The following is a 16,629-nucleotide window of genomic DNA, read 5'->3' on the forward strand; positions in this document are numbered from 1 at the left end:
CGAGGAGGAATGAGGGCTGAAGATGGCCTCTCTCTTGTTTGTGTCCTTTTTGCTTGAGGTGGTTGTGGAGGTATTGCGGTCCTGGTTTTGGTTTGGTCTTTTGCTTTGTGAAGCCATCCATCTACCTTATGTCCCGTACAATTCTCACTTGTAGCAGCAGCATCCACCGGTGGTAGTGTGCAGAGCACTCTTCTCCGTGTGTGTGTTCCCGTTGGATTTGTCCTGGGATCCGGTTTAGTTGCTTCCCTTTGGCATTGACGAGGCACACCAGGATAACCTCCATAGTTACACATAGGACTTGAGCTCCCCCCTCCTCCATCGACGTGCTTGGGAGTCTGCTGGTGGATACAAAGAATCCACGGGGATTTCCGGCATCACCCAATTAGGTGAAGGCGCAAAGTTGTGTGGATAGGGTTGTGACCCAGCATCTTGGAAGTCTCTATGTGTTTCGGGTGTCATCCATTTTTGGTCTGGAGCAGGTTAGTAATGTTGTTGGTGCATTTGAGGTGTGACCCATTGAGGGGGTGGTGCAACGCGTACATGCTTAGAATTGTGTACTTGCTGTTGGAAACTTCTAAGCTTCTTCATGTGTCTCTCATCTTGCTGACATAAAAGAAAAAATGTTTATTAGTACACAAGTTACATCTGCCTATACCCTTGTAACTGAATTGAGCATTATTCACAGCCTGAACTTCTCATATAAAAGTGGTGTTCATGTACATATTTTTTCCCTAGGACAAGCATCACACTCTGCACTGAGCTGAGCATCTGCCAATACTTTTTGTACCTGAACTGAGCTCCCTTCACAGAATGAACCTCACATTCTGTTAATTCTACACTATTTGATTACTTATATGTACCTGAATTGAGCACTCTTCACAACCTGAACTTCTTGTTTTGCTAAGGGGAAATACTGTCTACAGTTAAAAAACCTGAACCTTCATGAGTTTGAATGGTTGGACCACTAGTGCATACCAACATGACCTTCATGTGATCACATGTATGTTTTATTTTCCTTTTATTTTTTGCACACAACCAGATACATACCAACCTGAACTCTAGCACACTTAATAGTTGAACTTCACATGGCTTTTCACATATGAATGCAGGTAGATTTTCTAATAGGTTTTCTAATGTTTGCAGCCTGGACTGATGCTCACACACTACCTGAACTTCACATGTTAATGCAGGCAGATTTTCTAATGTTTGCAGCCTGGACTGAGGCTCACACACTACCTGAACTTCACATGTTAATGCAGGCAATTTTTCTAATGTTTGCAGCCTGGACTGAGGCTCACACACTACCTGAAGTTCACATGGCTGTAAGAAAATAACAAAGAGAAGGAAGTTCAACCATACCCTGGCTAGAAGTTTGGCCAACCTTTTTCCAGTAGTAGATAGGCCACCTTGAGAGCAATTCGTCGGGGAGCTAGGAGAGGAATTCCATGGCAATCCATGTCTTGCAGAGGGCGCGAAGTTCATCTACACGAAGCAATAAGGTCAGGCAAGGCAAGATTGAAGAAAAAGGCAAGAAGTGAGAGGAAGTTCATCTACGGTTGCTGGATTTGAAGGCGCCGCCTCCGCCACCGAGTTGCTCCGTTGGCCGCGCCATAGCTTGCGTCGGGGTCGTCATCTGCTCTGCTAAGGCATCGGGCGGTGAGGATGGAAGGAGGATGAGGCTTCCGGAAGTCCATGCCGGCTTCGCCGCATCCATGCGACGTTGGCTCCCTCGCGCCAGCGTCCGCCGTCGCTCTCTCGCCCGCGCCGGTGGTCGGCCAAGAGGTGGCGCCAGATCCGGTCGACCATGAGGTGGAGATGGAGGGGAGGCGCCGGATCCGGTTGGTCAGGAGCTGGAGACGCGGGGGGGGGGGGAGGTGCCGGATCCGGTGAGGATTGGCGGCGAACCAGGGGGGAGGTCGGGGATCGAGGGGAGGAGCGGCGAGGAGGGGGGTTGGTCGGCTCGAGATCGGGATTGGGGGATCAGGTGGATCCTGTCGGGGCGGCCTCGGGATCCTGTGGGTCGGGCCGGCAGTTCAGAAGTTCGGGAGGGGTTCTGTCGGGCCCTTATAGGGACTGTTGTGATTCAAATAAGGATACGCGTAATTGAAAATTGGATATGCGTAATTGAACCTATAGACACGAAAATGACCCTGAACAAAGGAGAGCCTATGACTACAACTATGTGCCTCAAAATTCTTGCTGAAGCCGTTGTTGAACCTTTTGTGTTGCACCACCGTAGCTCATGCCAATAATGGACAACACTAAGGAATTCAATTGCCGAAGTACCTGGAAAGACCTGTAGAGGAACCAATCTCGTTGAATCGCCGCAATTGTAGACTGTCGCGTACGAGGGAAATTGGCAATCACGTCAAACATATCAATGTGTCTGTGTGTGTGTGTGGGGGGGGGGGGGGGTCACCCGATCTAGCAAGGCAACCGCACTAGTATCGCCAGACCAAGCTGACGACCTTGCTCCTCAAAGGCTCGAAGAAATAGGTTGTCGCAGAAGATGATGTTGCCACGGGTACCGATGCACATGGAACCACACCGACGGACAACACATATGTTCTTTTCATGAAGAACACCGATGACCAAAACTCCAGGGTTCGTCAGAGACGCTGCACCGCGCATGACCAAGATAAGATTGAAGGCGAAAGACTTTCAATAGAGATGGCATCGCCATCACCATTGAAGCGTTGTCACCTTGATTCAAAATCTACTGTACAAAAGGATGAGAGAAGAGGATCCCCTCCCCTCCGCCTCACGACGCCGAAGACGAAGAGGAAAGGAAGTTGAATTTTTGGCGACAAAGGATTATTCACAGGAGAGAAAAAAGAATGATAAAGCTTTTGGCTACTCTTATTCACGGGTACCATGAATCTGGAAAAACGAAATAGATAAAAACTACTTCTCTATTTCATAATGTAAGATTTTTTTTAACATTACACTAGAGTAAAAAAAAACAAGGCAGCGAAGCAAAGCTAGACAAAGACTCGTGACATTTTCGTGAGAAAAGGAGGTCGACCGAGGGGGCCCCCGGCCGGAATGAATGACGCACCACACCGCAGACGCTAGTCGGAGACAGCTAATTGACAGTGGAGCTCCCCCGTTATCCACCCAGTATCCTCGTTGGCTTCCGCACACTCCAAAAAGGGACACCTCCACTATAAAAGCTTCGCGCTCCTCATTTCCGTTACTTTCCTTCCCCCCGCCTGCACAAAATACTTTATTTTTTAATTACGGAGAAGCCCCTCGCTCCCTCTCCGCCGTCGTCGCCTTCGTCCTCTTCCTCCTGCTGCTCCCCACCCTGCATACTCCCAATTCCCTTCGCACCCAAACCCTAAACCTAAATGGCCCTCGCCGCGAGCTCGCCGGAGGGGAATCTTCGTCGCCGGTGACCGCCGATCCGCCCGCATCCGCCGCAGCCGGCGGCGCCCCGGGCCGCGGAGGGGCCGAATCTCCGAGGAGGAGGGGCGAGATGGCGACGCGGCAGCACAACCCGAAATCCAAGACGCTCGGCAACAAATACGTGAGGCATCCCGCGCTCCCCGCCCGCCTCGGATCCGGCGGAATTGGTGTTTTGCGTCGGCGAATTGTTTGGGGAATGGTTCCCTCACTCACTGTGTTTGTGTGTGTGTGTGTGTGTGGGCGGGTGCAGATGCTGGGGGACGAGATAGGGAAGGGGGCGTACGGGCGCGTCTACAAGGGGCTTGACCTGGAGAATGGCGACTTCGTGGCCATCAAGCAGGTCTCGCTGGAGAACATCCCGCAGGAGGATCTCAATATTATCATGGTGAGAGTTTTTTTTTGGGGCGTGTCATATGACGTATATCGCGTTCTGAGTGGCAAAATGCGTGTAATTGCATGAAATGCGGTTCTCAGGAGATGAGAAACGTACGTCATCGACCGAGAACAGCGCTAAGACGAGACTGGAAGCTAGAGTAATGCAGCTTGTTGGCGGTTTCGCTGCTTTGTTCGGTAGCGTGACATGGAACTAAATCCTAGGGCACCGCTATGCTAGCTTATTGGAGTCCTTGGCGAGCTTCCTATTTAACTTGTCGGGACTTGTAATAATTGGCACACATACTAGGGCAATATACTTGGGCATCATGATTTAATTATGTGGTACGTTGTTGGGTGTGGTCGTTATGTGGAGCTTGTGAGCTCTCTTTTCGACACAAACATGAGAGCTGACGTGATCAAGTGCCGTCAACAGCTGCCGCACTAGGTTTTATGTGATTGGTGTGATTCCACAGAAAATGCATGCGACCCCCCCCCCCCCCCCCCCCGCGAACTCTGGATATGATATCGGTAAATTCCTTTAAATTGTTCATTGGAATAACATTTAATTTCTTAACTGTTACAAAGTATTTATGCTTGTACGCATCCTTGTAAACCATAGGAGCTCTTGAATCCTTATAATTTTTTTGTGTGTCTGGGTTTAGGGGCTGGAAAATCTAAGTTGAAGAATAGTTAGTTGCATTGATATTTTTATTCTGGGCCAGTATGTAGCCTAGCTGTTGAAGGCTATATAAGTGTTAGGGTCGTAAATATGGATAGTTTATATAATTCATGTACCAATATACCACTCTTAGTTATCTCTGAGATTAAATTTTAGAACATTAAGCTGTTAGTGTTACACTTTTGTGAAATTGGAAATGTGGAATGACACTAATGGTGCACTCCATCCTTTCCTTTTGTTACTTGGTGCACATATAGGTTTAGTGCATGGAGTTGATGTTGGTGCTTACATCTTGGAAGCCTCAGTCACTCAAATAATAGATTTTGTTTTCATAACACTGTATTATATACTATTTGTTAGTTTGGTACTCTTATAGTGAAACGAGTCTTTAAATGTTACTCCCTCTGCAAACTAATATAAGACCGTTTAGATCACTATAAGACCGTTTAGATCACTAAAGTAGTGATCTAAACGGTCTTATATTAGTTTACAGAGGGAGTAGCTTTTAATGCATGCCATCGTGCACACTACACAGACCATCTCTTTGTTAAAAATTTATTTAACTGCACTCAATGCTGTCTAGAGAGTCATATACTACACTATTGCAGCGAGGGGGGGTGACCGCTAGTTAACTGCTTACTGCTATTTGGAACACCGGGTTCCCAAAAATTCTATATTTCACATTCTTGATTCTTGTTGTATTAACATGATGCCATATTTTCTATCAACTCATCAGATTTGTTTGTCCCTTTATTCAGATTTTCAACATTTGAACGATTTTGTTGGAATATCGTCATTTTCTACATTGTGTTTTGTATCATTGTAATATGGGGTTCTAACTAATTATCTTTTGTGTACGGTTTAATAACTGTTCTCGTGGGTGGTGTGGCCGATTCAGCAAGAAATTGATCTATTGAAAGTAAGTCTTACAGCATTTTCTTTATGTACTTATCGCATCTGGATTCAGTAAAACAATTAAACCCGTATTTTCCTTGGCTGTCTTGCATCTTCTCCAGATTTCCTATTTATATAAGTTTTTTGTTATCATTTTGCATAATTATAGTCCTGTGGCAAATTTATAATTAAGAATCCTGAGGGGCATCCTCCCCTCAGTTGACTTATTTTAAAAAAATGTACTTATTTTTGTACACTCAGTCGGTTATGTAAACATTTCGATAGTATGGATGATCATAAGTCTATGAAAGAACCTTCGTTTTTAATATAGATACTGTGCCCTTTTTTTTAATCACTCATATTGTACCCATAATTAGAAGGACCTTTATTTTTGAACATCTAATTCACCCCTCCTATTCTGGATGCACATGATCATGTTGCTTTGGACTCAAGGTTTTGTTAATTTATGCAGAATCTCAATCACAAAAATATTGTGAAGTATCTTGGATCATTGAAGACAAATAGCCATCTTCATATTATTTTAGAGTAAGAAATCCTGTGTCCTCACTGTCATGTCTTGATACGAAGTACATGTATAGCATTTTAGCATGGTAAGTTCTGATAGCTGTATAATAACTGCAGATATGTGGAGAATGGTTCACTAGCCAATATTATCAAGCCAAACAAATTTGGACCATTTCCTGAATCATTAGCAGCTGTCTACATTGCTCAGGTGAAATATATTATATGGTTATTACTGTGACTTCCCATTTTCTTGCTATGCCTGCTTCCAACTTTTACATATGTGACCAGGTGTTGGAAGGTCTTGTCTATCTGCATGAGCAAGGTGTCATACATAGAGATATCAAGGGTGCAAATATATTAACAACTAAAGAGGTAAATGGCTCTTATCACTTGCATATTTGCACATGGTTTTTCTTTGTTTTGACTTCAAATAATGAAAATCTAGACAAGTAAGATGGGTCTTATAACTGTGTTGAAAAGGCTATTCTGAATATTATGCTCAAAATTTATCTTTTGAATAAGCTTTCTGTTAATAAGTAAATAAATGGACACCCAGGAAAGTAGAATGGCTGACATGGGCAACCTGGCAGTTTTTTTCGGGAAGAGAGAACTACAAATGTACAATCATTTAACGGTAGTTGATACAATTGTCTGCTCTTGATGCTTTGGATGGTAAAAGAGGACAAATTCAACATTTTCAGGCTACATTTCAGTATCTTGTGAATGTATAACATTTTTATATTGATGTGGGGTGTATGTTACATGCATACCTAGAATGCTCAAACTCGAGTAATATTTCCTGTAATTGGACCATACTTTTCTCACTAGATAGAATACTATATTGTGAAATGGAGTGGGTAGCTAGTTAGCTACTAATATTTCATATGGGAATATTTAATACGGTTGATGTAGCCCATGGCTAAACTTGAATTCCAGACTTGCTATGATGTACGACCAAGGGCATTATAAGGTTGATTTTTCTGGAATCATGTTACTCTTCTTCCTGCACATGCTCTCATTTTTCTTTGTTATCTTGTTTAGGGCCTTGTTAAACTTGCTGATTTTGGAGTTGCTACTAAATTAACTGAAGCCGATGTCAACACACATTCAGTGGTTGGAACCCCATACTGGATGGCCCCCGAGGTTGCTAATTCCTTCCATTTTTTTTTGGTTCCTGCCGAATTATTTGTTAGGTGCATTTCATACTGGATTGCTTTCTCAACTTCCTCTTGCCTTTCTTTTACTTTTAATTGTCTTAAAGGCGTTGTTCTGTAACCTGTTCCATTGGACTCCGACTCACTGAACATCAAATTTGAAGCATCGCTACAATAATACAATCATCAGTTTAATAGCAGTTCATCAGCTTGTATTATCACTTCAGGGGGAAAAGACCATTTGCCAAGAGAAGTATCAGTATAAATTTGCTATTCGTCATTTTTCTTTGTTTTGTAAGTGTTTTCTTGAACGTAGACTACAAGGTCAAGGAACTTAATTATGCCAGTGTGGCTGATGACTTGTGTGACATACATTTCCAAAAAGATACAGGACGGGGACAAATTTTGACACTACATGCCAATAGAACCAGGTAAACGTGCGATGAGAAAATAAAACTTTGCACCGACCATCAGACCTGCCCCAGGACAATTTAGGTGGTAAAAATCCTAAATTTCACATAGTACTGTTAGCATCCGGAATATTGTAACTGATAATTCATACCGCTGATATGATAGCATCACAGCGAGTGTTAGCAGGCAAAATTAATCGAATCTGCAAACTTTTGACAGTATTTACTCTCTCAAGATGCTAGTACATAACATTTATAACTGTGGATTGATGTTCTAATAGACTTGAATTTCTTGCTATCTTGTATTATCATTATATTTTGACTTACCTTCATCATTTCTTGCCTGCATTAGGTTATTGAAATGTCTGGTGTTTGTGCCGCATCAGATATCTGGAGTGTTGGTTGCACAGTTATTGAGCTACTCACTTGTTCCCCACCATATTATGAACTGCAGCCTATGCCTGCACTATTTCGCATTGTTCAGGTTGATTACTTGCAAATGTTTCCCCTCTCTTCCGACATCTCCAACAGAACTGTTCATTTGCACATTACATAAAATTTGTTGTACCCATGTAATGCAGGATGTGCAACCACCAATACCAGAAGGATTCTCTCCCGAGATTACTGATTTTCTCCGGCAATGTTTTCAGAAGGTTCTTTGTTATTTGTCCTTTCTACTTTTAGAAGACTCGTTTTATTCTTCCTAATTGTTTTCTGTTCTGACTTTAAGAAGCACTTGTAGGATTCAATACAACGGCCTGATGCGAAGACATTGTTGATGCACCCATGGTTGCAGAACTCGAGACGGGCCTCGCCATCTCCCCGGCAGACTCATCCGAGGTAGTTCAGATTTATGAGATCATTTTTTCTATTGTTATCATGACAGTAAATAGCAGATGAATCAACAAATGCTCTCTAGAAAAATAGGACATCGTGAAATCACCTGATAGCCCCAGAATTTGACCTTTTTCAGTCACTCAATATAGTTGGCCTTCAGACTTAACCTGTACTTGTCAATTTTCAAGCATCACTAAATTCATGAAAATTATTTCATGGTAGTTGTATTATTATGTGTTTAGTGACTGGGATGTGATGAGATTCCCAGTGGTTAACTTGCAGGACTACTTGATTTTGTTTTGGATGCAACTTCCCCACAAGAATACAAGATATGTTTGCTTCTGTTCTTTTAGTGCCTGAACCGATATATTTTGAACCTTTTCCTGCTGTTGAAACTTTATATAGTAAAATTCTCTGTTTTCAATATATGAGTATTCTATTTTGTTTTTGCCTATGTCTGTTCAAAGCTGGTGATTTGCTAAGAAGCATACACAGTTTGTGCTTTGCAACAATCATGCTTTGCACTCTTGCTACATACTTAATATGTGTGTTCCATGCTCATTCTGATTTTTGTTCCTTTTCATGGATTTTCTCATGCTCATGCGGTGATTAAATCCTGGAAATGTATAATTATTATAATCTGTAAATCTCAACAGATTAACTGTCCACAGAACTGCTACCAACTTTTCTTTAACTGTCTTCCGAAAGTGACTTTGATTGATAGGCTACTAAAGGAGTTTATAATTTGTTTGTATAATAAGGCATATTGACATGGATGATGAAGTCCCAAGTAGCGATAATCACGCCGGGTTTTCTGATCCACCAGGAGATACACAAGCACCTGTTGCTTCTGACATTGAGCAGGTAAGCTTTTAAGGTTTTTTCCCATGTTCAGTTCATTGAATGGAATCAGTCCAAATTCTTGTGGTGGACCTTATGATTTTTTTTGAGGGGTACCTTATGATGATCTCTGTATATTAAACTTTTATTTATCTGTAACTATAATGTGGTCCTAGGAGGATGGAACAAAAGAACTGGTTTCTCTATCTGCGGGACAAGGTAAATCTGACGAGCTTCATGATGGAAAACCTACAGAAAGCAATATTTCAAACAGTGCAGAACTTATGAAAGATAATGTGGTTCTCACTAAAGATCCTACATTAGTTTTTCATGAAAAGCTACCATTGGAATCTTCTCCTGGAGTTACTGATTTAAATGGCAAGATAAAACATGAACCTTCACAAGATGTTCTGCCAACTAAGGTAGCTAGGAGCAGCCAAGAATCAAAAAACGGTGACAGCAAAGATTTAGAGCCTGAAAGTAAAGACCATTCGAGTTTTGAGGATGATGATGCTTTCTCCTTCCAGGCTGGGAAACAGAATGTCACCTTTCTAGAGGTGAGAACTTTCCGTACAGCAATTGTCCTTGCACACAGAAAAAAATCTTATGCTTTCTTGGTCAAGAATGCAGATACCTATTCTTTATGACATTCATGTATATCATGTCTTTACAGGAGGCAAAACCTTTAGTTCCCGAGGGAGCTAATGGACTGAGTAGATTCAGTGATACACCTGGAGATGCCTCATTGGAGGATTTATTCCCAATTGACAAGCGAGGAGATCATGGGGCTGTAGCTTCAACATCCACTACCGCTCAAGAGCTCAGGGATAGGATGGTGTCACAGAAGCAGAAGGGAAATGACAATGTGCCCATGAATGGCGGAAAACTTCTTGAATTATTTGAGGTATTGCTCTCACCACTATGTGTTCTATTTTCCCTTCTTTGAAAATGTAGAAAAATAGATGAAATTCCGATGACTGTAGCTCTGACGATATTATCATCAAATACTTTTTACAGGAATTTCATGACAACATTCCAGGAGAGAATCTTTTCCCTTTACAGGTCTGCCATCTGCTAGAGCTGTGATATATTTGGCAACAGATATCTGCGTTTATTCATTTTGAGCATTTTAATTGTGTGGCAACAGTCCTGTTAAACCATTTTATTTTGTAAATATTACATGTTATGGTAAAGTGTCCAGCTTCAGTAGTATTTGAGAGGTGGCATTAGTTTACATTGCTCCTTAGCTGTTGTTATCAACTGCTCGGTTGCAAATTCACATGCCACATTAGATGTCCTTTATTTAGAAATGTTGTTTTCCAAGTTATTTTAACTTTTAAATGCAATTTCACAGTACTTTTTATCACGTTGGTTATGATACATTTGTAATTATTATTCTGTACTGACCATGAAATACTGCTGTTGCTTATATTTACAGTCTGTGGAATACAGCAAAATAGTAGCACAGCTGAAGCCCGGGGAAAGTGAAGAAGTAATATTGTCAGCATGCCAAAAGCTTATGTTATTCTTCAGTCACCGGCCTGAGCAAAAACAGATTTATGTGTCACAGAATGGTTTCCTTCCATTGATGGAACTTCTTGAACTTCCCAAAAACCGTGTATGTACTTTTACTTTAGTTTCACAAAGTTTTTTTTTTGCTGGTCTTCACACTGAAAAGTTGACTGTTTATTTGCTGCAGATTATATGTTCTGTTCTGCAACTCATCAACTACATTGTAAAAGATAATACGGGCTTCCTGGAAAATGCCTGTCTTGTTGGCCTAGTGAGGCTTCGGTTCCACTTCAATAACAATTTATGATCTCTAAATTCTGTTGACAACATGGAATGGATAATTGATATTGTAAAGTTTGTTTGCAGATACCAGTGGTGATGAATTTTGCCGTGCCAGATCGTGCAAAGGAAGTCCGGATGCAAGCATCCTTTTTTCTGCAGCAACTTTGCCAGGCCAGGTTTATTTTCTGTCATGGTTCAGGGTGTGGGTGTTAAACTGTATTTAAACACAAGCCGGCGCTAACTATCAGTTTTCCATCTCCAGCACCTTGACGTTGCAAATGTTCATCGCATGCCAAGGTATACCTGTTTTGGTGAGTTTTTTGGAGCCTGACTATGCAAAATTTAGGTAAGTTTGTACATTTTTGTCTTAAACCATTCCTTTAGAATTTTCTGGTGTATCCTATGTATTACTAGATGCTTGTTTCTCATAAGTATATTTTAAATTAGCAGGGAAATGGTTCATCTTGCAATTGATGGCATCTGGCAGGTCTTCAAGCTTCAGCATTCAACGCCAAGAAATGATTTCTGTCGTATAGCAGCAAAAAATGGGATACTTCTCAGGCTAGTTAATACTCTTCATAGCTTGAATGAAGCAACACGATTTGCTTCCATCTCAGGGTCAGGTGCTTCAGTACAGAATGGTTCCACCCCCCGTCTAAAATCTGGTCAGCTAGATGTGCCGATGCTAGAAAGTTCTAAAGTAAGGCTGGATCATTACCATTCATCTGGCTCCATGCAGTCATTACAAGCAGATGCTGATAAGCACCATATCTTATTGGATCCATCAGCATCTCCTAGGTTCAATGATATATCTGCTGCTGGTCACATGGAGAGAAATGATAATGACCTGGTAAGGCCACAGCGGCTTAGTGTTTCTGGAGGAAGGTCATCAACAGACAGATCTCCCAAGCATATAGAATTAGTATCAAATGGACATAGTAGTGGTCAGAATGATCAAATCCGGCCTTTACTGAGTTTATTAGAGAAAGAACCTCCCTCTCGTCATGTATCTGGACAACTTGATTATGCCCGTCACATGTCTGGACTAGAAAGGCATGAAAGTATTTTGCCACTATTACATGCTTCAGTAGAGAGGAAAACAAACGGTGAACTTGACTTGCTAATGGCAGAATTTGCTGGTACGCTACTCAATTCCAGTTCTTTATCTCTGAGCTTTCTCTTCTCAATTATTTCCCCATCCCAATAGTTTTGCTAGGAGACGACAAGCACTTTCTGTACATTCTCTTTTCCTTTTCCATCAATCCTTTTCTAAAAATATCCTTATCATGCGGCTCCGCTACTACTTTGCCTTTCGCTCCTACCTCGTGACTTTGCTACTTATCTGCTTCTAGGTCTTCCCAATGTCCGTTCATTTTATACCCAAAAAACATCCGTTGGTTGGTGGGGAATGGGGCTAGTGTTTGGGTTCACGGGGTTTATGGATGAGATCGTAAAAGAGGGAGGTGGTGGCGCCACATGCTATAGGACCCTCAAGGTTTCCTGAATGTTTGGTAGAATCTTGTTTTTTTGTCGGGTTTTTTTCCGCTTTACCTTTATTTATTTTCCTTTTGGTTACTTCGCGTCATTTGCAAAATCCAGAGACTACAATCCACAAGAGAACATGTAGCTTCCAGATGTTACCGTAGCTGGTGATGCCCAGTAGTGAACAATGTTGGGACAAGCTGGTTCTACTGGAACTTTGTACCGACCCTGGTTGTCATTAATGAATTACAAAGAGGCGGAATACAGACAGCAAAAATGAACGAGCAGGATAGTTAAGACGCAAAAGTAACCATAATGAATTCAAACCAAGACAATCAGATCAGGGCAAGATCAGTTGTCAACTGCTGTTCTCACCCTCCTCTATCCATTGGGCACCTTGCATTAACTGTGCAGATGCTTGGTGTGAGATACACTATTAAATACTGTGTACCTAGAGTGAAGGGGTTTATTGTGACAGTAAAAACCTTTCGTTGTTCACTAATCACTCTTTGAATTTCGTGCAGAGGTCTCTAGACAGGGAAGAGAGAATGGTAACCTTGATTCTAATACGAAAGCTTCAAATAGGATTCCAAGTATGAAGTATGGTCCAACAGCTTCCAATGAGGGAACATCAACATCTGGAGCAGCATCACAAACAGCATCGGGCGTGTTATCTGGATCAGGAGTGCTCAATGCAAGAATGCCAGGAAGTACAACATCATCTGGTCTATTAGCTCAAATGGTTTCTATGAGTGCTGATGTTGCACGCGAGTATCTTGAGAAAGTGGCAGATCTTCTTTTGGAGTTTGCACAAGCAGACACTGTTGTAAAATCTCTCATGTCTAGCCAAAGCCTTCTCGCACGGCTTTTCCAGATGTTCAACAAGATAGAATCTCCTATTCTTCTGAAGGTAAAGCTTGAAGCATTTTACAAATTGTTTCTGCTAGCTAATTTTTCAGGTGACTGATTTGTTTATGTTTTCTGTTCCTGCTCTGGAACAATTTTTCTTTTTCTGCAGATTCTTAGGTGCATCAATCATTTGTCTGGTGATCCTAATTGTCTAGAGACACTTCAACGCACAGATGCTATCAAGCATTTGATACCAATTCTCGAACTTCGTGATGGACCTCTAGTTTTTCAAATACATAGCGAGGTTGGTGGCTTAAACATGCTTAGTTTGCCAAAAACATTACCAGATAGGTTGTGCTTATTCCGTGCTGCTTTGCATGAAATTTAAAATGCTCACTCTTATAGTTGTGTTGTATCTAAATTGTGTTCTCATCATGTTTTATTCACCATCTATATTTTTTGTTTTAGTTTCATTTAAAAAGAGTATGCTCTGTTATAGTTGGGAGCTGAAGTTTTACTCCTGAGTCACAGGGTGTTGTGGGATTACTCCTAGGAGAAGAAAGTACCTCGATTATGCTTAGTTGCTATCCTGCAATCATACCTGATTATTTTGTAAAGATAATTAACATAACAGAATCATGATGTCTGTAATTTCTTAATGCCTTATAATGCCTACACGCATGGGGTGTGGGTAGTGTACATAATTTGAATGGAACAAAATCATTATGGTTGGTAACTGAAACCGGAGAAGTACAGAACTATCCTTCTGTTGCAAGTTTTTGTGCATCATTATATGTGGAACTTTAACATGCACATCATAACAGCCCCATCCTTTCTGCATTTAGGTCCTCAATGCGCTGTTCAACCTTTGTAAGATCAATAAAAGAAGACAGGAACAAGCAGCTGAAAATGGGATCATTCCTCACTTGATGAATTTTGTCATGTCAGACTCGCCGCTAAGGCAGTATGCTTTGCCTCTTCTTTGTGATATGGCTCATGCTTCTCGCAACTCTAGAGAGCAGTTGAGAGCTCATGGAGGCCTGGATGTGTACCTGGACCTGTTAGAGGATGATGCATGGGCATGTACAGCTTTGGATTCCATTGCTGTTTGTTTGGCTCATGACAATGATCACAGAAAAGTAGAGCAAGCCTTGTTGAAGAAAGAGGCCATTCAAAAGTTGGTGAAATTTTTTGAAGACTGCCCTGAACAATATTTCGTTCATATACTCGATGCTTTCCTCAAAATAATCACGTAAGAACAGAGGGTAGCCTTTCCTGTTTGATGTTATCTCTTCTATAATGACACAGATTATATTGATAGATGCAATGGTATGCAATGTAACTGCAGGAAATCTTCTCGGATAAATACTGCAATAGCCACCAATGGTTTGACGACATTGCTTATTGCAAGACTTGACCATCGAGAAGCTATTGCTCGTTTGACTCTGCTGAAACTAATAAAGGTTTGCTCTTCACTCTTTTCTCTCATGATTCAGTGATTCTACATGTCAAGTAAAACGTGTTCCATGCTGTTATGTACAATGTGAGAAGTAATATGTGACTGTATGCTACAAATTTTCCAGGTTGTCTATGAGCACCACCCTCGACCAAAGCAGCTTATAGTGGAGAACGACCTTCCCCAAAAGCTACAAAACCTCATCGAAGAGCGCAGGGATGGGCAACGCGGCGGTCAACAAGTGCTGGTCAAACAAATGGCCACCTCACTGTTGAAGGCATTGCACATCAATACAGTCTTGTGATCTCCGGCCTAGGCCATCATGTGTTTTCCTCCCAAGCTGTACATGTCTGCCCTAGAGGAAAAGTTTTCGTTCTTTCTTCTTCTTTTCCCCTTGTTCCCAGCTGTGATTTCCCTTGTCATGGGCACCAGACTGGCTGTTGCGCCTGCTCCCCCTTTTATCGGGAGAAAGGTTCGACGCTCCGGTGCAAGATAACGGGGTTTGTAGATCCCTGCGTGGTTGTTCATACCTAGCGTGCTGTTAGTGGAATTGCTGTATATTACCGTTTGAAATTTCCAATAGAACAGATATGGTTTAGACTTATTTGTGTTGGCATCTCCTGTTGGTAAAATTTTGCCTGCTGTGGGGTTTGGATTCCTACAACGCTTGGTTTGAATGGACTTCATATGTACTATGTCTCTTTTCCTGCCCATTTTACAGGAAACGGATCACCGTGTTGAGTTTCATGTGAAGTGTGTTGAGGTGGAATCTGCTTTGTCAGAATGGATGCTCTTCAATTCTGGGGTTCTGGTCGCAAAGCCTCGAATTGCGGTCAGCTCGGAGTGGGAGCCCTGTAATTACAGTGTTTTTTTAGGAACTTCCTGCCATCTTACTCTCAAAGGCATCGTGTCAGCTAATCAGCCTAATTTAAGCAGTGACCTCCACGGTTCGAGAATTATTTACGCCTTGTGAAATGACTTGCAGGAAAAAAACATAAAAAAAAACAGGTGCCAAACCATGCGTAAATTATATGGTTATTGTACTCTTCGCACAATGGAAGTAACATAAGACTACCCATAGTGAGAATAACATAAGTGATAATATCACACATATCTAAACAAAATAGATGATGTAGCAAGTAATTAATGAGAAAAGAGAGGCATGTGGTAACATAATATGTTACTCACACTATGAGTAGTGTCACAATACAAGACAAGATGAGTCTATAACCTAATAAATAAAGTGTTGCATGACACTATACATATGTTACTCGGGTAACATGTAAACACTTCTCTACATAAGTCCGATGAGAATCATTCATCAGACTCGTCGGACAACACCGATTTGTATTTGATCTCACGGCTGAGAGATGCCCGAAAATCAAGCCTGATATTAACCACCCTATTTTCTGGCCCATGCCCTTTATTCTCTCCCTTAATTAACTCCCTTCACCTCTCCTGTCCACCCGTGCACATCGCTGAGCTCGCCATGCCCGTCGCCGCTTCTCCTCTATCACCCAGCACGAGTTTCTGACCCACACATCTGCAGCCTCCGTTCCACCTTGTCGCTGCGCCATCTTGTCCGGCGGCTGCGCGGGGACTGACCCACCAACTGCTCACCGTCAAGCTCGTAACCTCCCTCCTTGTCGTGCTTAATTCCGCCAGGATTGAAGCCTTTTTCACCTGCAGTTTTGGTCTCTGAGGCTCTAAGGCCAACTTCACCGTGTGACCCCAAACGGACGTCCGTTTTATCCGGATTCTGTCCGTTTGGATAGGACGATGGTGTCGTGTCCGGGCCTGTTCTGGGATGCGGTGGCTGTGCGTCCAACGCACGGACGCATCCTGGCCGCATCCTATCCGCGTACATTTTTCTTTGCAAGTCCTTAATTTTTTGTCATCATTTATTTTTGGTACATTAAAAATACA

The 16,629-nt window shown here is 42.0% G+C and overlaps 1 protein-coding gene across 3 annotated transcripts; it reads left to right on the forward strand.

Moving 5' to 3' along the window:
• Positions 1-3,187: 3,187 nt before the first annotated feature.
• LOC123190670 (MAP3K epsilon protein kinase 1) lies at positions 3,188-15,307 on the forward strand. Of its 3 annotated transcripts, XM_044603362.1 has the most exons (25): positions 3,188-3,529; positions 3,659-3,793; positions 5,361-5,381; positions 5,829-5,902; positions 5,999-6,089; positions 6,170-6,253; positions 6,923-7,024; positions 7,798-7,929; positions 8,027-8,098; positions 8,188-8,285; positions 9,044-9,146; positions 9,299-9,341; positions 9,447-9,679; positions 9,796-10,026; positions 10,140-10,184; positions 10,561-10,740; positions 10,822-10,905; positions 11,001-11,092; positions 11,179-11,262; positions 11,364-12,055; positions 12,923-13,308; positions 13,417-13,551; positions 14,093-14,499; positions 14,596-14,710; positions 14,831-15,307. In XM_044603362.1, the coding sequence occupies exons 1-25, from the start codon at positions 3,479-3,481 to the stop codon at positions 15,005-15,007; spliced, it is 3,867 nt and encodes a 1,288-aa protein (XP_044459297.1). In that variant the 5' UTR covers positions 3,188-3,478; the 3' UTR covers positions 15,008-15,307. The 3 variants fall into 3 exon arrangements, with proteins under 3 accessions (XP_044459297.1, XP_044459295.1, XP_044459296.1); XM_044603360.1 differs by having other exon boundaries at positions 9,299-9,679; XM_044603361.1 differs by having other exon boundaries at positions 9,299-9,679; positions 11,367-12,055.
• Positions 15,308-16,629: the final 1,322 nt, after the last annotated feature.

Source organism: Triticum aestivum, chromosome 2A, assembly GCF_018294505.1.
Source record: "Triticum aestivum cultivar Chinese Spring chromosome 2A, IWGSC CS RefSeq v2.1, whole genome shotgun sequence".
Classification (NCBI taxonomy): Eukaryota; Viridiplantae; Streptophyta; class Magnoliopsida; order Poales; family Poaceae; genus Triticum; species Triticum aestivum.